Consider the following 25,884-nt stretch of genomic DNA (forward strand, 5'->3'; position numbering starts at 1 on the left):
GAGAGAGAGAGAGAGAGAGAGAGAGAGAGAGAGAGAGAGAGAGAGAGAGAGAGAGAGAGAGAGAGAGAGAGAGAGAGGAAGAAAGACTTTGGAAATAGCAGAAATGAAATATATTGTTGAAAAGCATCTGTGAAGTAATCTGTGCATGGCTGGTAAAGGTAATATGCAAGAAAGATGGAATAAAGGTCAGGTGAGGAGGGAAAAAGGGCAATGTCATTTGTGGCATGGGATTTCCTTGAGGAGGGTCCGTCACTACTAATTTGTGTGTTTGGGACTGACCGGTTATGTTTAAGATTATTTTATCTCCTTTTTGGTCCATTTCGTTTTTTTTTTTTTTATTGTGACATTATGCATTTACTTATGAGTGTTGGCAGGCAGGAGTCATCAGCCCAAGAACTTCTGACATTTTTTGCTCTTTTAATGTGGCAGCCTAGCCTGGCTGCCACGAACGGTGATTTAATTGAATTTGACTGTAGCTCATTTGAGGGAGGTGTTTCCTAGTCCCCACCAGGAAGATTTACGAAGATGCCATGGGTACTAAAGCTAAAGCTTTCCAAGTGTGGTCTGCAGACCATTCACTTTTTCAAATGGATCTTAGGCAGGTTCAAAATATAATCCTCATTTTTTTTCTTTGTAAAATTTATATACTGATTTTTTTTTTAAAGCACCAAAGGAAGCACTTTTAGAAAATATAGTCATGCTGATGAATGACTTTTTCCTTTTGGAAAAATTAAGATTGAGATTTTTTTATTGTTGTTCAAGTGGCAAACTGATAATGGAAGCATTTGATGAATGAATAAATTTGATGACCACTTTTTTAGAGAGTTCTGGACTTGTCCCCATTGGCTACCTTTCTTGTGTATTAGTGATACTTTATACCCTAATTATTTGTGGTCAAAGGAGGCAGTCAACATGGTCAAGATAATTTAAGTCCAGAGATAATCCACAGAACTTGCTTAACCATTGGATTCAACCTCCTTTCCCACTAAACCATTTTTTAAAAATCCTGAGCTGCTAAGCTGTTTTAAAAAAAAACAACAAGATGAAATGTGATGAATGGATTTTATTGCCTCTCCTTTCCCCTTAACCCTCTATGATGGAAATGCTTCAGTGTAATGAAATGGCCCAGTGAGAGAAGGAGGGAGGAGCAGGGGGACCCAGGATAACCCCAAAGCTAGATAATCAGGAACTGATTATATTTTTCTACAAGGACAGCAATGTTAGCCAGTGTTCTCATATTATTTCTGATTTGCCAGGTGAGTAGGGTCAGGATAAGAAGGGGGAATGGCACATGCTGAAACAGGATCCATAAAGTGATTCATAGAGGGTTTCCAAACTATAGGAAACCTCTTCCCATCAGGAAGGAATGGTGACTTGCTGGGCACAGGTGGCACCATGGGTCATGAAGAGATATCCAGTCTCTTCGGTAGTTTTTGCATTCAAGGGAGACTTCCCCTTCCATGCATTAAACACACAATAGGCACTTAATAAATACTTGCAAGTGGGTTAATAAATGAGTATAATCATGGATGGGCTACTGCCTAAGTAGCTCCTGAAGAACTTGAAGGTCTGCAGTTAGTTTTAGGCAGTGAACTGGAAAATCAGGAGGGGGGAGGAAGGCTTTTTGTGGGTCTTTGCAAGGAGCCTGGGAATTTGAATGTACCCCTCTAGGGGGTGAAGATATGCTGCTGCTGCTTTCCCTCTTGATCTTTCAGGCATAAGGTTGTTTTGTTTGTTTGTTTGGAAAGGGGTAGGATAGAACCTGTCAATTGACAAATATAAATTGTTCCTGTTTTTCTTTTGGGCAAGAGAGTGAATGTTCATAGGTATTCATCAGTTAGCTGTCATAGGGTTGACTCCTGGAAGTGATGGTGGGTAAAGTTGTCTCCATGACTAATCTGCCCCCCTCATCCCAGGGAAGTAATAATTTAGGCTAGGTCCTGGACATTTGATTATCTATGTCAATAACTAATATTTTGAATGAGAGAAAAAATTTTCTGGGCAGGTAAAGTTTCTTTACTTTGGAGCAGTGCTATCAGTATTTGAATTCTGTTGTTTCTTTGTCAATCATTTCAATTATCACATCTTGGGGGAGAGAGGAGGCTTAAAACATTCTAAAAAATTCATAGGTTTAGGTCTGGAAAATAGCTTAGAATAGCCATCAAGTCTTTATGTCCTGCATTTTATAGCTAAGGGAACTGACGCCCAGAAAGGTGAAGTGATTTTTGAGGTGGGATACAAACCCAAGTCTTCCTGACTCTCAAGTCTCGCACTCCATTCACTTGGAGAATTGGTATGTGTCACAAGGAGTCAGTGCATTTCCAGTCAACAGAGGGATTGAGAAGCTAAGTGTCTGCCATATAAACCAGGAGAAAGTTAGCATTTTCAGTTACAATGATTTACGTTCATGTCGTTATTATTAGATTGTGGACTGTCCACTTTGTGGATTACTTAGGGGAAATTTTTAAGCCTTTGGCTGATTTCCCCTTTGTACTCAGCAAACCTCTAGGTACACAGTCTGTATATACTTGGGCCATGTAAGCTAGTGTTCACATTTGCAGGAGCATTGTAAACATTGTAAAGTGTGTTCCAGAACCAAATAGACATGCTATTTTGGATTATTGAGGGATTCTGATTATCCTGACCATTTCTCCACTCTGTTCATACTGATAAGGAACATTTATTGCATACCTACTATGTTTGAGGCACTGTCCTTCTATACTATTGAATAAAGCTGACTGTGGACTTTTATTTTTGAATGTTCAGTGTTTTGACCAGTGTAAATTGCTGTCCTTTGAATGAGGGGAAGCTTCCATGCCCAATTCTAAGTCAAAGTCATTAAACTATTGTAGATTGTAAAGTGCCCCTCTAAGGGAGGGGGGCTTCTGGGTGTCCTTTCAAGTAAAAGAGTGAAGAACTCTAGCTTTAAACAGGTGTTTTTATCTCCATCAGGGTCTGGTTGTCACACTGCTTTGGTGGCCTTCATTCTACATCCTCTAGCTACTCAACAGCCTTTTCTGCCTTCTTCAAAGTTGTTTCCATGCACTCTTCATTCAGAAATGAAGTTAATGGTCCCAGAGTCATTCCAGATGAGAAGTTTTTCTTGGCTTGGTCTCATCTGCAGGTGAATTTAAGTCTAAAATAAATGAAACGATAAATGGAGTACAGTAACATCATCATTTTGGAGCTGGGTGTATGCTCACACACATATTTTTGGTTCACGTATTTGATGTCATGATTGTACTGAATTTCCAGTGTGGAAGCTCCATGATACAGTCTAGTGAATCATCTATAACTTTTAGTCTGAGAAATGGGTATACTTGAGAGGTCAAGAGACTTTCAGAGCTATCAATAAATAAGTCATTATTAAGCACTTAACTCTGCTAGGGTCTTGGGGTGCAAAGAAAGGCAAAAACAGTCCCTGCCTTTTAGGAGGTTTCCTTCTATTGGAGGAGATACCATATAAATAAATAGGTACATATATCAGGTATGCATATGCATAAGAGGTTTTCTGAGCAAAAAGGAAAGGTTAATTTGAGGTTTAAAATTTTCCCCTATGAGATCCACAAAGTGAACAACCCATACCTGAATGGAGATCATTTCAGTTGAAAATGCTAACCCTGTCCTGACTTATCTGGTGGACTTAACTTCTTCATCTCTTATTTGACTTGAAATGAATTGACTGCTTGGGACAAGTTCCCATTCACCACGTAGAGGGAGTGCTGGATTTGGGAGTCAGGAAGACTTGTGTTTGCCTCCTACTTCAGACACTTACTTGGTATGTGACCCTGGACAAAATAGCTTCACAGGTGGGACTGGTGGAAGGGGTAACTTCAAGGGGTTATTTGTAGTTGTTGGGGGGACTCAGAAGGGCCTCCTGCAGAAGGCAGGATTTGAGTTGTCTTAAAAGACACTTGGGATTCTGGAAGGTGGAGGGCATTCCAAGCATGGGGCACATAGAATGCAAAGGCAAAGAGATTGAACTTGGAATATTCTGTTCCAGCAGTAGCAAGTAAGCTAGTATATTTGGAGAGTGTGAAGAGGGGAATAGAATGTAAGAAAACTGTCAAGGGTAAGAAGGGGCCAGGCTATGAAGATCTTTAACTGCCAAAAGATTTTATGTTTGATCTTGGTGATAGTCGGGAACCACCAGAGTTCATCAACCAGGTGCAGATGTGTGTTAGAAGTAGATCTTGAATTTGGGTCTTTCTTATGCTGAAGCCAGCTTTCTCTTCATAACCACTATAACCTGTCCCCTATATATACATCTCCATATATACAGAGAAGAATTAAAAAAAACAAACCACATGTACCTTTAGAATGGGGATGAATCACTGATTCCAGAAGGGAGTGTGTGTGTGTGTGTGTGTGTGTGTGTGTGTGTGTGTGTGTGTGTGTGTGTGTTGTTCTGACTCAGGTTAGGTAAGCACAAAGTTAATGTCTCAGGAGGCAAGCCTGTGACCTTTTAGGTCAAGTATCAGATCTAGGGATGTTACAGTAAATACTGGTTAGTAGAAGAGATGGAGATTTAACAATACTATAAGTGAGAAGAGTCCAGAGGAGCAGTGGACTGGTTAAGAGACCGCTGGATGAGCTGTATAGTATTTGTGCGTCAACCTGATTGAAATGTCGACTAAAAATCAATGCTGTTGACTAGTGATAATTTACAGCATGCCTGGTGCTAAGTAGTCGTCCCTGGTCCCCCCTTAGGAATGAGCTGGATGGGCAGAGATGAGTGCAGGAAGACGGATATTTGTATGTGTATATGTGTGTGTGTGTGTGTGTGTGTGTGTGTGTGCGGGTGTGTGTGTGACAGTGAATCAGATGCATTACAGGTCAGGCCCTTTACTTGTTTCATCATGACTTTTACACGGTTGTCATGTAATTTATGACTGCTTCCACATTGTCACACATTTTCATTGCATTGTCTTTAACACACTCCTGACACAAACAGGCTGGCTTTACAGGCTCTGTATTGTTTCATAATCCGAGAGGAGACCTATAAAACGTCAAATTACACTATCTGCCCGCTGATCTAAATGTGCCACAGATTAAAATCAGAGCTCATTTGTCCCTGATGCAAATTATTAAGTTCTAATTATAAATATCCATTTAATTACCCCATACATTTTTATTTTGCAGCCCCTTTTGAGCATTGCTGGCTGAGACACCCAGTAGATATGTAGGTGACAAATCAGGGGGGATTAACGGACACTCCCGAAACTGTACAGGATAAACATGCATTGTTTTGTTTATCTTATTTATTGATCAGCTAGATACATAGTGACTCTGGCCCTGATATGATTCTGCAGGATTTTTTTTAAACCTTTTAAAGAAAAAAATAGCTTAAACTTATTGTGGTGGGTGGGGAATGTAATGAATAGCCAATATCAGTAGATTCCCCCTTGAAATATTCCATACTAAAAAGGTAAGGATTATACCAAATCTTGAATTTCATCAGGTGCAAAACTTATAGCAATACAGGGTGGGTATTCCAAGCTTAGCTGTTTAATTCCTAGAGTTATAGACAGTCCTATGATAGGATATTCACAAAATTACAATGTAAAAGAGGAAATCAACTGTATATAATTTTTTTTCTCTTGTAGTCTTCCTTTCCTTCCACCATCCTTAACTATAATCAACCTGTAACATCAGATAAAAGTTATCTTCCCTAATATGTGAAGCCATTCAAATTGGGAGCTCTCTGATAAAATAATTTTAATTACCAAATAAAATAAAGGTCTGAGCAGAATCATATGCCCTTCCAAGAAGGTAGTAGAAATTTTAATGAGACTGGATGGAATTGGGAGGCAAAATCTTTTGCACTCTCACAATTTTCCTGCAATTAGAAAGGAAAGAAAATCAGGGTAGTTAGAATGGGTAGTATGTAGTCCTTAACAGGCCTCAGAAGGGTATCTTGAAGAAGGTGGAATTTGAAGTGAGCCTTGGAGAAAGCCTGGGATTCTTTGAGATGGAGGTCAGAAAAGAAAAGGCCTGGGTTCCATTCTTGGCTTTGTGATCCTGAATAAGTCATTTCTCAATTTCAACAGGTTGCTGTCTAAAAACTGCTCTCTAAAAATTGCAGAGCAGTTGCTAATCTGAATTGGTATGAATGAAAGCAAAACCAAACCAAAACTTTTAAGTGCTACAGGCCAAGGACTGTGTCTGTGATGTGAATATATAAGTGAGATAGACAGCCCTGGGCCTCAAGGAGAAAGCAATAGAACTTTGTTTTTAATGCAGATACTGGTATAATGGAAGATCATTATCTTGGTAGCCAGGAGGGTTGCAGAAGGGTGATGTAAATGTTTAACAACCAGCTCTGTAGAGGGGAAGATGTATCCACGGCATACCTTTAAATGTGATTAACATTTTCCCCATCACTTTCTTAAGTCTAGACAACCAGTATAACAATAAATCAAGTTCTGATTTGTAATTGTTGCTAATTTCCAAGATGTGAATGCTCATGCTAAAGATTTAACCACCAGCTCCTTGGAGATGATAAGGGCTGGTTCTCACACACCCCTGGCTCTAGGCTACTAACTAGCTATGTTATTAAATCTGTTGTTTAACTCCATTTTTCCAATTTGTAAATCACTTGGGTTGGGCAAGATCATCCTAGAGGGATTTTCTCTATCTCTTCCCTTCCCTTGTCCCACCTTCTGTGTGTTTAAGTAGATTTAATGTCCAGTATAAATGAGAAAGCCTGTAGTGGAGAGCTAACAATTTCTATTTGTGATTTCATTGGGAAAAGCTTAATAATCTGAAAAGAAGAGGAAATCATAAGAAAGAATTATCTTGAAAGTCTCCCCCACTACCACTTTTTTTTTTTTTTGCTATTACAAAGGGATAATCACTCAAGAGATATAGCAAGGATAGAAATTATAAACATTTCCCCCTAGCACCTAGGGCACATTTCCCCTATAGTGCCTTGGTCCCTGGGGAGAGTGGGTTCAAACTTAAAGAACTTTCTGCATAGCATTCATGCCACCAAGTTCACTTCTGAATTCTCTGTTCCCAGTGAGTGAATCACTATATGTCCCTCTTGGATTCCAACTTTATATGTATTGGATCAAACAGGTTGCTTATGATTTCATTTACCATCTGGCTTCTAGCAAATCCTGGCATTTCTCTTATTTATCAATGTATGAGGAAGATACCATCCTAAATGTAGGATCATAGGATTTAAGAGTTAGAAGATGTCTTAGTCATCATTTAATCTAATCCTTTCCCATTTTATGGACACAAGGTCAGAGGCCAGAAAAGAGAAAGTGAATTGCTTAGTGGTATAGCTGTCTGTACTCACATCTATTTGAAAAAGAAACCAGTTGAATTCAGCCAGTCAGTTAGCAACTAGTTGTTTGAATTATGCCTGTTGACTGAGTTCAGCGATTTTTTTTTCCTTTTCAAAATGAGGTATGTATGTCTGTGTGTAAAGATAGAGACTGAATTTGTTAAATGTACTTGGGACCTGGGAAAGAATACTTGCTTGCTAAGGCCATAGGGTAGCACAATTTCTCCTTTGGCTATTACAGAAGACAGCCTAGTAAAGGGGGACACGTCCTTCTTATTTTCAATGAAGGGATAAGGCTAGATTAGGATATGGCATATGGCTTGTTCAATTCTATTCCTGTTCCCAGGTCTAATTGTGTCTGTTGAAATTGTCATGGATTGTCATTGACTAACATCAGTATCTTTACATCTCCTTTTTCCAACAGTCCAAAGCAGGTGTTTCTTTGTTTTGAACTTCTCCAGAGCTAGTCTTAAGTTGGGCTTCAAAATGGTACCTTCAGGAGCATGTCTTCTTTTTCCCAGTCATCATTCCCCAAAAGAGGAATCTTATCCGAGACTCTTATAGTCCTGTGTGTGTAGAAGACAGGAGAAAATAAGCTAGCTGTGCCGTAAATGTGCCTTCTAGAACTCAGGGTCTCTCTATCTCTTGTCTAAATAAAGAAGTAATTTGTTAAATTTCTGCAATGGTCTTGTTAATTCCTATCACTATTGTGCTGCTGTGAATCTCTTGGGCTTTTTATTCCAACCTTTCCTAGTTCAGTTAGGGCACTGATAATCAGCTGTTTCAGGTTTGGTTTCCTATCCTATCTCTGGCAAAAAAAAAAAGGAAAAAAAAAAGAAAAAGAAAAAAGTTTGAAATAACACAAAACCAACCCAAAGGGAGATAATAGACAGGCCGTGTTACAGCCACAACCACTTTAATTCCTTCTCAGTTATTACCTGCACAGAAAAGCAAGATAGCATTCATGCCAAAGAGATGGAAAACAAAATATGTATTCAGACATGAAGCTTTCGATTTCAGAGCCCAACATTCTCTTCCCCCTACTTCCCCACCTGCTCACCCCCTCCCCACTCATTTTATTGTATTGTGCAAATGTATCAGCCATTGTATTGTTAATGTATGGTAGGATGCTCCCGCTAGGACAGTCGTGGCTCACTAATGGGGTCAGCCGTGTCACAATGTGATATATGGATTATGTTTACCATGGCATATTTTGTTTGCGAGCTGGGCTGTGAGATTGGAGCAAATGATAAATGAAGATACCCTCCAGTTTTCACACTAGTTCCTGTGGTCCCTAGTCTACAGAACAATAAAGCACCGCTGATAATGGAGAGGTATTTATGGGGACATAATTGACTTTAAAGTTTCAGATCTCAGCTGAAGTTTAAGATGTGAGAGTCCATTACATTAATGTCTCTGCTTTAAGCTCTTATTTGACCCAGATAAATTATTTAGGATTTGTTGCAAAAACCTTTATAAATTTATGAACGTTCTGTCTAGTTAAGCCGTTTGTAGTAGGGTCTTCTCTGCCTGAACTCTTTTTCATTGTGTGGTATATATGTAGAGGGGTGTGTGTGTGTGTGTGTGTGTGTGTGCGCCCGCGCGTGTGCGCGTGCGTGCGCACACGTGCACTCGTGCCTTGCCATTGTATGAGTTCACTTTTGGGAAGAGCTTTTAGCATCTGCTTCTTAGCCCCTCATCGGGGAAGAAAAAAAAAATAGCACTACCTTGTTACCATAATCAGTCAGTAGAATGAGCTAGGAGGGAATAGGGTGTCCAGAGCGAATCCATAGCTTGGTCTTCATGTTCCTTCAGACTCTCTCTTTGACTCTTGAATCAGCTCCTGTTTCCCCAAGTACTTCATTTGCACAGCCCACAGTTGAGGGGGTCCTGTTACAGGCTTAGTGACTTACACAGTCCTAAGCAAGCAGAAGATGTGGATGCTTAATTGCCTGTTGATGAATCAGCAGCCCTGGATTGCTGACTTGGGAGGGCTTCTTACCCACCCACCCCCTGCCCAGGGGATGATGTACTTGTTGCCTCTGTAACCATCTCTTCGCAGTGTCCTTCTGCTTGCCTGTGTACCTGCTTCTATCTCCTGTGACCTGCCGCTGTATCTGGTTAAATGGACTACAGTAATCTGTACACAGTTACTTCTTACTTATTTTATCTCCTGAAAGATATTAAGTCCAACAAGCTTTTTACCCACTGAGTCTATAGAGAAAACGGCCAGGCAATTTTTGTTTCAATCTGTCTCTTTGGAGCACTAGTTCCAGAGACTGATCAATAGGTTTTATTGTAGACCTCACTGTCTCTAAAAGCGTTGTGACCTTATCCTGTCTAAAAATAGTATTTGCTCTTGCTGCCTGCAGAACCTTGACCTGTGAAAACCCATTTGGAACATAACTGACATGTCTAGTCAGCTGTATATCCAAGACATGCTCTGTGAATGAATTCCTGTCCAGGAGGACACATACTCCAAGAAAAGAAGAAATACCCATTCTGAACACTGGGGGTGCACCTGGATAGAATAGAAAGAGGTTATGGTGAAGATGGGTAGGGAATGCATCACAGAGCTCAGCTAAGGGCTGAGGTTCAATAAACTATTCCAAAGGCACCAGTGTGTGTGTATTGCATCAAACCTGTGAGTTCATCATTGGAGAATGCCTAGGTGTGGTAAATCATACCACAGGTAAAGAGCTGCAATTCATCTATGACTGAGAATCCCAAGAGGTTTGGGAGGGTGAATAAGAGGGTAATAAATGAGTTACCTGTAAGGTCACATAGACAGTCTGTATGTCAGAGGCTAGACTTGAACTCAGAGCGTCCTTACCTCAAGGTTGACTCTTTACCCACTCTACCATTCTGTTTCTTGCATAGGCACACACACATACTCTTACATATTTACACATATGCAATATACATGATATGTGAATATGTTTATGTATACATACATCTATGTGTGTATAGAGGTGGAGTCATTGCTATGTATATAGAGTCATTGAGATATATATATATACATGTGTTATTATATATAATATATGTATCAATGATTTCATCAAGACTCTAAGTATATAGCTATATATCGATGACTCCATCAAATAGTGTTTAAGTCTCTACTGTGTGCCAAGCACTATGCCAGACTCTGGGAGCTCAGATCCAATAAGTGAAAGTCCCTTCTCTCAAAGAGCTTCCATTTTAATAAGGGAGACAAGGACATGTAAAGATAGAGATTGAGAGGATATAGGTAAGAAAATCATCCCTGAAAACTAGGATTAAAAACCACTGACTAGAGGAGAGAAGGTTTTCTCCTCATTCCAACTCCCCTACAAACAGCATGATTTTCTTTGATGCTTACATTTGCAGTAGGGCTTGAGAACTCTCCAGCTGAGCTCCAGTGGAAGAAGAATAATGCCACAGGGCCCAGGTGGGAAGAAACATTCTTCTCCTCCCCCCTCTCCCCCCAATCCACTCCACCCCAGGTAAAAGTTGCTCCCTGGCTGGCAGTTAGGAAAATGGCCCATCTCAGTAGGATGTTGCACATCCGCCAAAAGTTCAGCATGGTGTTTTAGAAGCTTAGGATGTTCAGAGGGATTGGGGGAGGGGGGAGGGAGGGGAGAGGAGATCATAAACATGCTTAGAAGTCTGTCTGGAATAGTCATTGCATACCTGGAAACTTGATAATGCTGTATGCTTTCCACTATGAGATTTAAAGTCTGCTGAAAAAGAAGAGGATCTCTGGTGGTTTGTTTTTTTTTTTAAGCATCCATGAAGAGTTCCAAGAGAGATTTAAACCAAGCTTCTTGGCTCACTGAAGGTTCTGATCTTCAGCCTCTTCAGGCTTGTGTTGGTTGGTACAAGAAGTAGTAGAGTTATCCTTTTCCCCTAGATGTTGAAGACGAGCCCCATTGGTTACTATTCGAGGATTAGTCACTGGAAAAAGATGATTTTCCATTGAGGAAGCTGACTCGATATCCTAAGAAATTGGGATGGTGGGGTGTTGATGAGCAGCGAAGGGTTAATGCACCTCCCTTGTAAGGGAGGTCTAGGTCATATCCACTGGAAGATCAAAAGGGAAGAAAGGGGTGACTGAAGAGGCATTTAAAAGAAAAAAAAGAGCATTTGGTTGGTTCTCTCCCTTAACAAAAGCCAGAACTATTGTCTTTTTAGCTTGAAAGAGAGGTCAGGGGGAGTATTAGTGTAGCTGAGGTGGGCATGATCTGAGTCTTCCTGCCTTGGAGCTGAGGCCAGCCACACTCATCTGTTCCCAGGCACAGGTCCCTCTCTTTGGTTACACAAAATGTCGGCTCTTCCTCTCATAATGCATAGGCTATTATTAGCAAGTGTCACTCAGTTATCTGAGAGTGGCGCTTTTAGCTGCCATCTAAGTGCCTGACACTTGGGTTTACAGCAGATTAAATTAAATTTTAGTCTGGTTTGGCTTCACTGAAGGTAGACAATAGGAGCAGCTGTTGTAGAAATGTAACCTGGCACCCACAAATACTGGGTAACACGACCAATGCATTTTTGTGTTTATGCATTTGGGGACTCTCTGAAGGTGCAGGTGATTATTTGGAGATTAGGTCCTGGACAGCCCTTCTTAGTGGGGTCTGGGGGTGGGGGTGAGGAGGGCATGTGTCATTGTCCTGGCCTAAGGGCTGTGGCACAACCTCCCTAATCCCTCTAGGAGGATTTGTTTTACAAGGCTTGGCTGGTAAAGGGTGTGTGCAAAAAGCAGGGGGTAGTTCTTCCTCCCTTGACTGTGATGTGTGCCCATGTTGATGTCACTCTTCAAAGAGAAGGCTCAGCACGTAGGAAAATATTAATGGAAACCCAGTAGGGAAATGGGTCGTTGGTTTTCCTGCCCATTGTGATGGGTGCTGACTAAGTGTCTCAGATGGGTAGTGTGGGCAGGCTGTCAGGCTACACCTCTCTCGTGTTTTGGTTCTCTGACCACCTAAGCACAGAGGGCATTCCACTATTCAGGTGTTCCTTCTCTTTCTGATCCAAATACTTTTGCTCTCTTTAGTACTTGTAGTAATTCTGCCTGGGAATTTATGACAAATTCTATTTACTGTATCGAAGTAAATCTGATAAATTCACCTTCGGTTCCCTTAGATTACAAAGTCCATGACAATAATTTTAAATTCTCCTAACTGGAATTTTAAGTGTGGGCTTTGCTTTGGCACACATTTTAACATAATAAAAATATTAAAAAATAATAAAATAAGTCATGACACTGGATTTTTTTGTTTCTTCTGGCTCTAGAATTTATACTCACTGATTAGTAATGCAGCATGCAAATAATTCAGTTTACATATCCAAATACTGTTTTGCATCATTCACACCTCATGTCTTGAAAAAAAAAAGTGAAATGTTTCCTCAAAATAAACAAAACCTGAGGAAGAGTTTATTGTAAAGGCTGGAATTAAGAAGGCAACAATTTGCCTGAGAATTAGAGAAATGTGAATAATCTTGAAGCTAGTATTTCCCAGGTTTGTGTTTTTTTTTTAAATAAAAAATCAACAACCCTCATGTGACATGGTCTAGAGTAGCATCTTCTGCATTCAGAATTATTCAGTTTCCTGGAGAAACAGAAACCATATCATACATGTATTTGTATGTGTCTATAGTTGTGACTGAAAACTGGAGTCCCATCATTTGGATAAGGTACCATGCTTGACTGTTCTACTAGTACATGGATGAAGAAATAGGGCTGGGAATGAATTGGAGCATATTTTAACACTTTCATGTCAAGAGAAACTCAAATACAGCCAAACAACTTCCAAGTTGTGGATTGGTGACCTGGAGTCCCAAGAAGACAAAAACTTTCTTGGCAGTCTCTAGATTTTTTTTTTTAGCCATTCACTATCATTCAGGAAAATGTATATGATTCCTTGTTGAGTGAATAAACAAACTTCCATGTCCATCTGCCTAGAATGCCAGGATCAGTGGCTTCTAGCCTCAAGTCTCACAGCAAAATGAGCCTTACAAACTCTAAAAGGTTTCAACTGTTTTGAACTTGGCTTTTGTGTGTGGTTATATTATTACCTAGTAGTGGTCACATGGAACATCAAATGCAGGTGGAATTTCCCACGGAAGGAAGGAAGGAAGGAAGGAAGGAAGGAAGGAAAGAAAGAAAGAAAGAAAGAAAGAAAGAAAGAAAGAAAGAAAGAAAGAAAGAAAGAAAGAAAGAAAGAAAGAAAGAAAAAGAAAGAGTATTCTCTCCAACTTGAGTGCAATCTTCTTTCCCTATGATGCTCCATACACATTTCTACCTAGAGGTTATAGACACATTTTTGGCATTGTATAAAGTAATCGTTCCAGCATGTTTTTAATCTTCAGCTCTCACGTCGTCAAAAAATCTGATGTACTGGTTTTCAGCTGCATGAAGACATTTCAGGGCACAGCACCTGATAGGTGTTATGTTTTTTGTTTTATGCCTTTCTATAAGGAGGCTATAGCAGCATAAAGAATACTCACACATCCATAGGCACAGAACAAAATACTTTAAAGTGATTTATGCCCATATGTTCCTCATGAACTGCTTGGACACCACAATTTTTCCTGTTTGTCACACTTGCCTTTTTTCCATAGCATCTATATCAGAAAGCAGATTTTGGTATGTATGTTGGGGGGGCGTTTCTTGTGTGCCTCAGGGACCAAATTTGATAATAATTATAAAGTGCTTAACATAGTACCTGGCATATAAATATTAGCTATTATTATTATCTGGGTGGTGGAGTGGGGGTAGAATAAATACCTTTCTTAGCACTACCACTGACTGCCTCTTTACTCTTTGTGTTGGAATGGACAAACAGCTGGCATCTTAACACTCTTTCCTTTACTTTCTCTGAGCAGAATATAAACTCTGTGAGGGCAGGGATTCTTTCTAGTCTTGTGTTTGCATCCTCGGGAGGCACAGTGATTTGCACACCTCAGGTTTGAATATTTGAATTGAGGTCAAGGATCAGCTCGAGGTGGAAGGGGAGGAATGGGGAGGGGATAGGAAGGGGACAGAGATTACTAGATAGGTGTCACCTCCGGTTAAAGAATAAATCCTCCCCTCCCATGGTAGATTTTTTTTTTTTAGAGGAGAGTACATTTGGAGGCTTGTGTTGTTTCAGGTCCTGACTTGAAGGACAGAGTGTTAGCCCTAAGAAGTCTGAAGGAACTTTGCCATCGTAAACAAGTCCATCTTCCGGGCTTTTGCATGTATTTGAGAAGCAGTACATTGATCCTATCTGTCCAGTTTTGAAGTTGGCTACTTTGACCTTTTCAGTTGAAATATAACCTTTTTATTCTCTAGATCCTCTGGTGTCTCTGTTCTTCCCTTCCTCCTTCCTCCCCCAGACACCACTTTACATTTCAATTTTTAAAGTCTCTGATTCTTGGAGTTTGAAAGGAACTCTGAGACTTTTAGCTATTAGTAGCATCTTAACACTGGCTTCCTCAGTCTCAACACCCCCCCCCCCCAAAAAAAAAAAGATTGATTTGAATTTTGCTCTTAGATTCTACTGGACTATTTTTTCTCTCCTAAAGGAGCTTAGTTATAAAGTGTGTGCCTTTTCTTATATGAGTGCCTGTTAGCTGTGTGTGTGTGTGTGTGTGTATACACGCCTTTTCTTCCCAATAAATATTCATTAATCCACCTACACATACATAAAAGCATAGGATTTTGAGCTGGAAATGAGTAGTGACCATTTACTACAAACGCTCACCCAGTGAAGTTAAAGAGTTTGTTCAAAGCACACAGTTAGGTCAATCAATTAATAAGCATGTATTAAACACATGCTACTATGGTACTATGTGTACAGCCACTCTGTTACTGTTCTGGGGTTACAGACACAAAAGTGAGAACTTACATCCTGCTAGGATTCTTGACTCCCGGTACAATGCTTTTTCCAGGCTTCTTTCCTCTATGCAGCAAGCATTTGGGGCAGCACCTGTAACTGGATTGATAAAATTGATTAAATACACTCCCCTCCACCTTTAGAGTCCCATTTAGGATGCTTTCAGAGCCAAGAGTCAAGCTGTTGAATGCTTGGAGCTCTTGCAGCAACATTAAGTTAGGAATCATAGGCTCCTAGGTCCAGAACTGGAAGGGACCAAAAAGGTCATCATCTAAGCCAACCCTCTCATTTTACAGATGAGGAAACTGAGGTATGAAGAGTTGAAGTGACCTTCTATTTCTTGCTTTCTTTTTTACTCTTGCTATTTTCTTTGCCCCCATTCAGACCAACTTTCCTATTCTGATAGCCTTCCAAAGTAGATGCAAATTTCAGTATTCTAGTACTGGGACCAGCTATTTCGAAGTTTTAAAATATATACACATATATGTGTATACACACACACACATACTGCCTTTTGCATTTAAAGTCTCAGAAATAAGAGATATTTGGTGTTTTAAAAGAGCAGAATCATAGACTCTGAGGCCTGTGAGGGGCCTTGATAAATCATCAGAGCCAGCCCTTTCCTTCAGGCACAGCTACACTTTTACCCTCTCAGACAGATGAGAATCTGTCCTATTTTAGAAGAAAACCCTTGGTGTCAGGAAATCCTCCCTTTTATCTAACTTAAATCCCTTATGCTGCAGTTTAAACCGATTTTCTCTTCTCCACCAGGTGAGATTGAGACCAGCTCTTCACCAACCTCTGTGTAAAACTATTCATAATTTAAAATTATCCCTCATTCTTTCTTTGCTCTTGTCAGGATAATCCTAGGACCTTAAATCAGATGTCATAGCTCATACCTTCTACCAGAAGCATAGAGTTCAGTAGTAAAAATGCCGAACTTGGATGCATGGGACCACTTATTACCTGCTTGACCTTGGGCAGGTCACTGAACCCAGAGGGGCTTTAGTTTCTTCATCTGTAAAACCAGAGGTTTGGACCAGATGACCTCAGAAGTCCCTTCCAGCCTGACAACTATGATCTCATGTACTATCCTTTTGTTCTTTCAAATGTTCCATGTCTCAGGTGCTCCTGGTATTTTTCTCTAACAATTTTCCACTTCTTTTAATGATGTATAGTAAAGTACAATGGCAGAATGACCACTTTTCCCATATCCCCTGCCCTCCATTTGCACACATCCAATGTCTTGCCTTTTTTCTTTTTAATCCCTTGCTGTTGCTGATACTCTGCTCAGAACTTGCCCTTGGATCTCCCTTTGCCAACCATACCAGCAAATAACCAGTTCTTCCCTTGGTGTTACTTTTTTTTTTCTATCCCGCAGGTGCATTATGGTATACTTGTCCCTACTGAACTCAAGCCACCACCCCCTTAAAAATTATTCTTACCATTTTATCAGTTTACCAAAATCATTTAGAATGCTGATCCTATCTCCCAGGTGCAGCCTCCCCTTTGGCCCCTAGCCCAGTGACATCTTCGTGCAAGCTGAGAATTCTAGTGAATGAGGGTCCTCTCCTTTTTGACTGAAGTTAGCTTGAAGGGAGAGGGCTGTCCACAAAACTTTGCTGACATAAAGGAAATGAATTTCTTTGAGTTGTGAAGACCAGGTTCACTATAAACCAGAATACACCAGTTATTTTTTTTTCTGGTAAAATCGGTATCATAATAATAACATTAAGAATAATCAAAATTGGGAACTGTATATACTTGATAGTAAGACAAAACAAAAAACAGCCCTGAACAAACAGAAACAAAGTCTCATCCCATTCAGTAAAGTACATCTTTTCTGTGTGCAAGGGTGAAGAGAGGTAACCAAGAGTGTGTAGGTTGATACGAAAAGCATTACAGGCATGGGAAAGCATTTCAGACTACTGAAATGTGCCATGAGTAATTTCATGCATGTAGCCACAGGGCCAAATTTTCAAACTCCATCTCCTCTTTGTGCCCGGGCACAACTGAGGCAGGAAGGAATGATGGGACAGGGGGGGCAAAGGGGGCTGATGATGGCCAGTGCCCATTGACACCAAGCTCAATGTTTGGGGTTTCTTCACTGTTATGTCAAGGAAGAGAGGCTCCTGGGATTGTTCCCTTAGGACCACACCCCCCTCCCCAACCTTACCCACCATAGCCACCTTGCCCTCTGGCTCATTCTTGCTCACTTCCTTTTCTGTATCACCAGGAGTGGAGCAGTACTCCCTCCCCCCAATTTGGCCCCCCCCCACCCCGCCCCCACCCCCCCTCACCCCCCCCTCCCCCTTATCCTTTACTCCCCCTCTTTCCTTTTCTCCCCCGCGGGGGGGACCACCCCCCCCCCCCCCCCCCCCCCCCCCCGCCATGTCTGTGACCTCATAGTCAGCTAAGTAGCCTGGGAATGTGTCTTTTCAGTCTTCCAAGTCAGGCGATACATTTGGGAGTAGAAAAAAGGAGAAAGGAAATTTGAGTGAAAAAAAAGAAGTCAGCAGGAAACCAGAGATGTGATGTTTCAGACCCTGTTCTTGTCTCTGAGCAGTCCCCCTTTATCCAATGCAAAACAAAACAAAAACTTGCTGCCTAACAGCTCTGGAAATCTCATCTTTGAGCATTAAACAAGAATCAGATAGTTAAGTTCACAAGTATTTATGACCCACTGAACCCCATAGTTAATTCTCTAATTCCAGATTCTCTATAACTTGGAACAGAAGGTGGAAATTATTTTTCTATATAATTCAGATCCCTTTCTTATTTAAGGCTAGCATGGAGTTCTTTGGATCCTTGAATTTTCTAGATAATACCTTGTTTTATTTTATTTTTTGCTTTTTATTTTTTTTTGTATGTAGAAACTCAACTGGACTTTGTAAGAAGAAATTTATAACTTGATTCAGTTGTATTGTCTTCTTAACAAGACTCTAAAGCTCATTGAGGGCAGGGACCCTGTCTTTTTTATTTTTCTGTAACCCCCTATGATACCTAGCACAGTGTTGAACACTCCAGGAGGCCCCTGAGCAATATTTGTTTATGATTAGGGTGTGAAGGCCTGAGTTTTGAACCATAACCCATGGCCTTTAGGCTTTGAGGCATCTATAGGCTGGGTATGTGGGACTTCAGACTATGCAGTGTTAAAGAGCTGGACCAAGGGGTGCTTTGCTCTGCTCCCTCAGCAGGAGTCCCTTCTCACTGATGAAGCATCAAACTGCTTCTAGCTTCTTGCTTTTAACCAGGAAAGAGGGTGTGAATGGGAGGGGGGAAGGGGGAACAGGGAGAAGAGGGAAGATCCTCAGGGATCAGCAAAGAGAGAAGCAGAGGGGATCCCCAGGGGTTGTGTGGGAAGGTAGAGGAGTCATCAGCTGAGCTGTGTAAACAGCACAGTGCTCCTGTCTCACAAAAGGGAGTGGATTTCAAAAGGAGGAGTTTTTACCTTCCTTTGGAAAGCTCTGACTGGCTCTCTGTAGGTTAGGTTTAAAAGGTGTTTCTCTCTCTCTCTCTCTCTTTTTGTATGAATCCTTTGATACTTGAGTAGGGAAATCCTCTCTTATCAGCTAAATTCACTGACTCTTACACTGTTTCTCTTTTTGCTGCCCGGTGGAGAGAGAGAGAGAGACAGACAGACCAGGGCTATTTGTACAACTTGGAGCTTGGTTATAAGGAGAAAGAGCTTGTGTTTAATTCTGCTGTAGATGGCCCAGCCCGTGCTTCCTGTCAGGGTCAAATCAAGTACCTGAGATCAGGGTACTGCCTAGAAGACAATCTGAGGGTTAGGTCAGAGTTCCTGGACAGACTGCTGTCACATTTCTGGACTGGGGCTGACTGTGGTCTTCTATTTTGAGATGACCATCTACTTTCCAATTCTTCCTGGCTGTGCCTACCCCCTTAGAATAGAGAATAACTGCACCATGGCTATGGGAACATTTGGGAGGCAGCATAACACATAGGGTGGAAAAGAGAATTCTCTTTGGAGTCCAGAGGACATGTGTTCAAGTGTCACCTCTTGGACCTAGTACTTGTATGGTCTTGACCAAGTTAAATAAGAATGAGGGAGTTGGCTCCTGAGGGCCCTTTTGGCTCCAGAGCTATGATCCAATGGCTTTAGCCTGATCCCCTTATTTTACAAATGAGGAAACTAAGGTTCCAAGAGATGAAATTACTTGTTTAAGGTCCCATAGCAAGTTGGTGATAGAACTGGGGCCCAAAGTAGTGTCTCTGGGATCCTGTTGGGGTACTTCCTTTGCTACATGCAGGTGCTTTTAAAAATTGTATTGTTAGGGAGAGGTCTCCATGGAAGAATTAATTATCTGAAAGCAGTTTAAATGGAAGCCTAGTCTCAGTTTTGGTTTCCTCTGTGTGATGGGGGCAAGTGGGTGAGTGTAGAGGTGAAGGTGCTGAGGATTCTGTGTGGGTTGATCTCCTGGGACAGTGACAACTCCAAGCAGCTGTGAGTTACCAAGCAATAAGAGGAATGACAAATTGGGGGAAGAACAAGAAAGGAGAAGCCAAGACTTTTCAAAGATATTCAAGGAGAAAGGGGGGGTGAATTTAAAGTTGTAAGGTCCTGGGAGAACTGGCTGATTGAAAGACTCCATTCTAACTTATTTCAGGGGCTCTTCCCCAGGTTGTCTGCAGGTTGATGTTTTTTTCAGTTATGGCAGCTCCCAGAGACCAATGACTTAAGTTACATAGGGCTGGTTAGTGATTTGGGCCAGAAGAAGCAGGAATGAGCACCCTGATAAAAATGATAGACCCCTGAAGTGTTAAGGGGCTTAAGAAGGTACTGAGTGCTCCTGGCTAAGCTTAAAAAGTGCTCTTTGGAATGAGTAGGGAGGTTGATTGTTCATTCTCTGCCTCTTGCAGAAGGTAATCTAGAACTTTTCTCAGGTGAGGGAATTGTAGAATGAGAAGAGGCAGAGAATCTTAAAGGCAAAGTGGTTATTGTATTTACTGGTTTTTTATTTGGGCTAGCCCTATGCTTCTTATCCCCTCAGAGCCTGCCAGAGACCTAGCTCATCCAAGGAGTGTCACACCCAACAGAGCTGGTGGTCTACAAGTCATTCCTGGGCTAACCCATTTCCATAGCTTCCGGGGAAAAAACAAATTGTGGAGGGGTGAATAGTAGGAGGAAGCCTCACACCTAAGAAACTGGCAGTTTCTTCTGACATCAGGATCTTAAAAGACTACCTGTCCAATTTGTCCATCCACCTTTCACAGAGTGGACTATTGTAAGCACAGAGGGAAAAACCTGATGAAGGTTTCTGATGGGAATAGGTAGAGAAAAAAAGTCTTACAGACTTTTGGGCAAGGAGGTCAGATTCTTTCATGAAAGGCTTCTTCTTGGGGCCTCCCCACCAAGTCATTGGGGGTAGAACAGTGGTCCCTATTCTCTATTCAGTCATTTTTCTGTATATCTCTTGGACTTAGAGAAGGATTGGAGCTAACAGACAAGTATTGATTCCTGGTCATTGCTCTTAGGTACCCTCAACAAGATCTCAGTGATAATTGAGAGAATAGTAATATTAACAGTAGCTGTAGTAGTAGTAGTAGCAGCAGCAGTAGTAAGTAGTAGCAGCAGCAGCAGCAGTAGTAGTAGTAGTAGTAGTGCTGCTACTTTAACTATAGCATTTATATGGCACTTTAAGGTTTGCAAAATACTTTACACATAGTATTTCACTTTACATATATTATCTCACATGAGCCTCACAATAACCCTCTAAGTTAGGTGCTATTATTATCCTCATTTTACAAATGAAGAAACAGGGTTTTAAGAGAGTTTAAGTCACTTGCTCATACACTTGTTAGATGTCTGAGGCGGGATTCAAACTCAGGTCTTCCTGGCTCCAGTTAAAGTACTTTACCCACTATATCACCTAGCTGCCCTATGACCACCTTTGCCTTTTCATTCTCTTACCCAGAATAGAGTAGCCCTGGGTTTTGTGTAGCTAATTATATTAAGTGAAATTCATTTTGACTTCGGTGTCAGCACTGTGTATTGCAGTCCGACCTGCCAAATTCACCCACTCCACCCTTTATTAAAAGTGACTCATGACTGAGAGCCAGAAGAACTGATCTGCAGTTGACTTGAAGTGATATGATGACTGACTACACAAGGTCTGAGAGTATTAAAGCTAAAAGGTACTAGGTCCTTAGCTGTTCTGTAGAAGGAGATTCAGAGTCTTTTTTGGTACAACAGAAAACAGTGGTTAGAGGATGTGGGTTCAGATTTCACCTTCAAATGCTTGTTACTTGGGCAAGTCATTTAACCACCTTTGGGCTCAGTTTCTCCATCTGTAAAAAGAAGGGGTTGGACTAGATGGCCTTGGAGGTCTCTTCCAGCTATAGGTCTATGATCTCATTACTAGTGTCACAGAATTTTAGTGCTGATACAAAGCTTAGAGATTAACTCAGATTTTTCATTTTAGAGGAAATTGTTTCAGAGAGGTTGAGTCTCTCCCAAGGTTGCACTATTAATTAGTAGCAGAGTCAAGACCAGAATCCAGGTTTCTTAACTCCTCATCCAGTTCTTTCCTGATTTACTATGCTAACACTCATCAGGAGTAGATACTCATGGATATATGCATAGATACACACACATACAGATACACACATACAGACAATACACATTTGGGTAGAAAATCGTATATGTATATATTGTACATAGAAAGACATACAATACATATACACACACACACACACACACACACAAACTCTTTTCTTTTGAAAATCCTCTATGGGAAGAAAGTTATATATGCTGCCCTATTTTAGTGTCTGAGTTTTTTAAATCATGTGGATTATGTTGAGACGAGTGGGTCAGTGTGGAGTGGAGGACCTGGGTTCCTATATTGTCTCTGTTATGTATTAACTGTATGACCTTGAATAATAATAGCTAATATCTATATAGAGCCAACTATGTATCAGGCACTGTGCTAATAAACACTTTACAATTATCTCATCTGGTCGTCACAACAGTCCCGAAAAGTGTAGGTGTTATTATTGGCCCCATTGTACAGATGAAGAAACTGACGCAGAGGTTAAGTAACTTGCCCATGGACACACAGCTAGGATGTGTCTGCAGACCCAGCACTCTATCTGCCACACCACCTTGAATGAGTCCTAATCTCCTTGTAACTCCTCAGTTTCCTTATCTGTTGGGAAAAAAAAAAAAGGTTGGATTAAATGGCCTTTGAAATCTCTTTTAGCTCTAAATCTATGCTCTGGGGACCTCTAAGACCTTTCCTCGAACTCAGAATCCCGAAGGACAAGCAGCTGCATCTACATTTCACTCATTTTGGGAGTCGCCAGAGTACTCAAACTTGCTGAGAACAGGTGCATGGCTTTTGGCCCAGACGGTTCCAACTCTTCCCCAGCTCCCCTCCTTCACAAACCTTTCCCTAATGCAGCAGATACAACTTACAGGGCATGTCCTCCTGCCTCTTAGTGTATCAATGATGCTCTCTCTTTTTTTTTTTTATAACAAGGTGATTGTTTTTCTGTTATCTTCTTTCACCCTTAGTGAAAACAGAGTGTGCATAGGATTTAGGGGAAAAGATTAAAGCCTTTCTTCCCCCCCCCCCCCAGCAATATCTTACATCGTATACTACTTCAATGCCTACTGCATTTTCAACTTATTACAGTTTTTCTATGACTTGGAAAATAGGTTGACTGAGTGATGATTGTTTTCATGAAATGGTGCAACATGTAAAGAAATGGTTGTCATTAATAGTGCAGTTATGTAGATTGTAGCTTTTTAAGCCTTCAGTTTCAAACCAGATTAGAGCTCTGTTAACTTAAAATAGCCAAGGAGGGGAAAAAAAGAACTGTCGGAATCAGAGGAAAATATTAGCATTATGAAACATGTTAACAAGTAGCCATTAGCACTTTATGTCTGCATGAATAGCATCTTTAAGTGTTTTATTGGTAACAAAATAGACTCGAGTCACATAGAATGACATTAGTTTTCAAATTGGCAAGTTCTTGTAATTCGAACTTCTCATTGTTAGCACTGGCTGTGGAGCAGTTATTCACCATGTCAAAATGTGCCCTGGGGTGGGAAGGTAGCCCTCAGCTGGGTTTGTTGCTTTCAGGTAGGAGATCTGCTCCCTTAAAAGGGAGAAAATCTGCAGCAGGGGTTCTTAACTTTTTTTGTGTCACGGACCCCTCTGGTGAAGCCTTTGGACTGTTGGCTGTCTACATTCATAATTGAAGGAAATACTCAGTTTTAGTTAGAGGTTGGTGAATATAAAGATGGCTTTTTTTTCCCCATTCAAGTTCATGGATGCCCTGAAATCCCAGTTGAAGAATCCCTGGTCTGTAGCCATAGACCAGGGGAAGATTTGACTAGTATCAGCTCTCCTCTGAAGCAGCCGTACTCTATGATCTTTCACAGTATTAGGGGGTAATTATCTTTGTTGATCCAGACAGCTTAGCATGTGCTTGTTCCATCACGATGGCTGAAGGAGGAACACTAAGGAGACATGAGCTCCTCTGAAGTGGGAGTAATGAAAACAGATTGTTGATACCCTCAGTGCTGTAATAGTTCACAGAATTGTGGCCTTTAAAGACCATGTGAATAAATGGTACTGGTACTAATTGTTTTAGCTCCACCTGGCTTCTATTCCAGAGCTGACTTCACCTATGCTGCAGCCTCTGTGTGGGTCTTAACTGCTGCCATCTTGGATTTCTCCTGCTAGGACCAGTCTGTACCTGGTCTTAGCTGGATGCCTCACTTTCCTTCTTCTCTTTCATTTACCCAAGATGGACGTTGGCTTTTTCAAAAAGTGTTTAACTAGTGATTAAGGAAAAGAATGTAAAATGTAATTAACTCTAAGTTTATTATTGCGTATAAAAAGGTCAAGTTATGGAGCACAGGTCTGAAGACCTAGTTAAACTAGCTACAACTGGCCAGTACAGTTTCCTGCACTAAATATTACTGCTTCCCTCTCAGGAACTTGTTGGCCTGTTCCTGCCATATGGCTCATTGTCTTGCTGCTTTTCAGGAGAAGACCCCACCCCCCATTATAGTCCCCCTCCTTTGCCATTTCATACAACTCCCAGTTGCTTTTCTTTTACATTTAATTTTTATTTTATTCTTTTTCTCAATTATATGTAAATTATTTCTTAAAATGTTGAATTCCAAATTCTCTCCTTCCCTCCTTCCTTGAGAAGGCAAACCGTTTCCCTGGTTGATTTTCAAAGTTAGTGGCCCTACTGACCCCTCCCCATTCACTGAGGTAGATTAGACTGATACCCACTGGGTCCAATTATATATTTCACACTCATAACCAGCAAGGATTGTTTACCCAATTCTCCTTAAAGATCTTTTTTTAAAAATATGACTTCATTTATTGTGCCCTCAGTAATAGATACAATTCTGACCTCTGGTAAAGGGAAAGCTCATTTGGTCAATAAATACTGTGTTCCAAGAACTTAGGATACAAAGGAAAAATGAAGCAGTCACTTCCCTCAATGAGCTTGTATTCTGTCAAAAGAGGGTTGTTTCTTCCCAGTTTACCCTTTTCCTCTCCAAAACAACCTAGCCTCTATTTAAAGCTCCTTCTTTAGGCTTCTATTCTTCAAGTATTACCTCAGGGGCAAATAACCTGTCAATGTTTGGCCCAAGTCATATAACTAGTATTACAAGAGTGTCCTATAATAAGGTAGTATAGTGAGTCAGACATCTCGATGAGAATTTGGAGGCCCCCCCTGGTCCTGCTATTGGGAAGTTACTGAATCTCTCTGACTCTTAGTTTAATTCTGAAATGAGAGTTCACTATCTTTAAGAACTCTTATAGGGGCGGCTAGGTGGCGCATCGAGTAAAGTGCCGGCCCTGGAGTTGGGAGGACCTGAGTTCGGTTCCGGCCTGAGACACTTAACACCCACACAAAAATACTAGCCATGTAACCTTGGGCAAGTTACTTAACCCCAATTGCCCTCCAAAAAAAGGGCAAAAAACCCCCCCAAAACTCTTATAATGTTAAGATCCTATGTCTCCATGAATGGTGAGAAAGAGTAGGAAAAGAGCTGCCAAAACATATACTTTTTATATAGGATGATTTAGGCTGAAGTTCTCCAAAGAGCATTGCAGAATAGAATTGTGGGATCTCAGAATTGGGAGGGCCTCAGATATCTATTCAACCCTCATATATACATATAAGTAATATATGCATATAATGTTACAATATATTATTTTAACATATTATGTATACATTAATATAGTTGTATATATCTATATATTCCATTTTTATACTTTGCTTTATTGATATGTTTTGTTTTTAGGTTACATTTATAGATTTTTTCACTGTCTGAGAGATCTCTTTCAACAAAGTTAAACTAATAACACAGTGCCTTATCTGAAAGTTCAGGCAACTTTTCACATGTGTAGTACCTCTCCCATTTTTTTTTTATTAAGATAAATCCATTTATTTTCCTCCTATCCTCTACCCCATTGTGTGTGTGTGTGGGGGGGGGCAGATTTCTTATATAATAAATACAGGTAGTCAAGGAAAATAAATTCCCTCAGTGGCTGCACACAAATATACATAGATACATATGCATATATGTCTGCATATATGTCAACATGTATGTATAGGTATGTATGTCCCATTCTATACATTAATTCCTATCACTTCTCTGTCATGGATAGCACATTTCATCATGGACATCATGAATGGTCATTGTATTGATCATAAATCCCTTACCATTCTTATCCAGCCTTC

The 25,884-nt window shown here is 40.7% G+C and overlaps 1 protein-coding gene across 15 annotated transcripts in view; it reads left to right on the forward strand.

Annotated features, from left to right (window-relative positions):
* The window catches only part of BCL11A (BCL11 transcription factor A), a 122,353-nt gene that overhangs the window by 25,359 nt on the left and 71,110 nt on the right, over positions 1-25,884 (forward strand). Inside the window, exon 1 of one of the 15 annotated variants that reach the window (XM_069069051.1) lies at positions 25-158. The exons of 12 other annotated variants lie outside the window; for them this stretch is intronic. In XM_069069051.1, the coding sequence (XP_068925152.1) occupies positions 146-158 (13 nt within the window). In that variant the 5' untranslated portion in view covers positions 25-145. Of the gene's footprint in view, positions 1-24; positions 191-25,884 lie in introns of those variants that run through there. 2 more of the 15 variants (XM_069069050.1, XM_069069052.1) reach the window with 2 other exon arrangements.

The sequence above is a fragment of the Petaurus breviceps genome, unplaced genomic scaffold (genome assembly GCF_028583685.1).
Source record: "Petaurus breviceps papuanus isolate PSGF00001 unplaced genomic scaffold, PetGlider_PUasm1.0 90775, whole genome shotgun sequence".
In the NCBI taxonomy this organism is placed as follows: domain Eukaryota; kingdom Metazoa; phylum Chordata; class Mammalia; order Diprotodontia; family Petauridae; genus Petaurus; species Petaurus breviceps.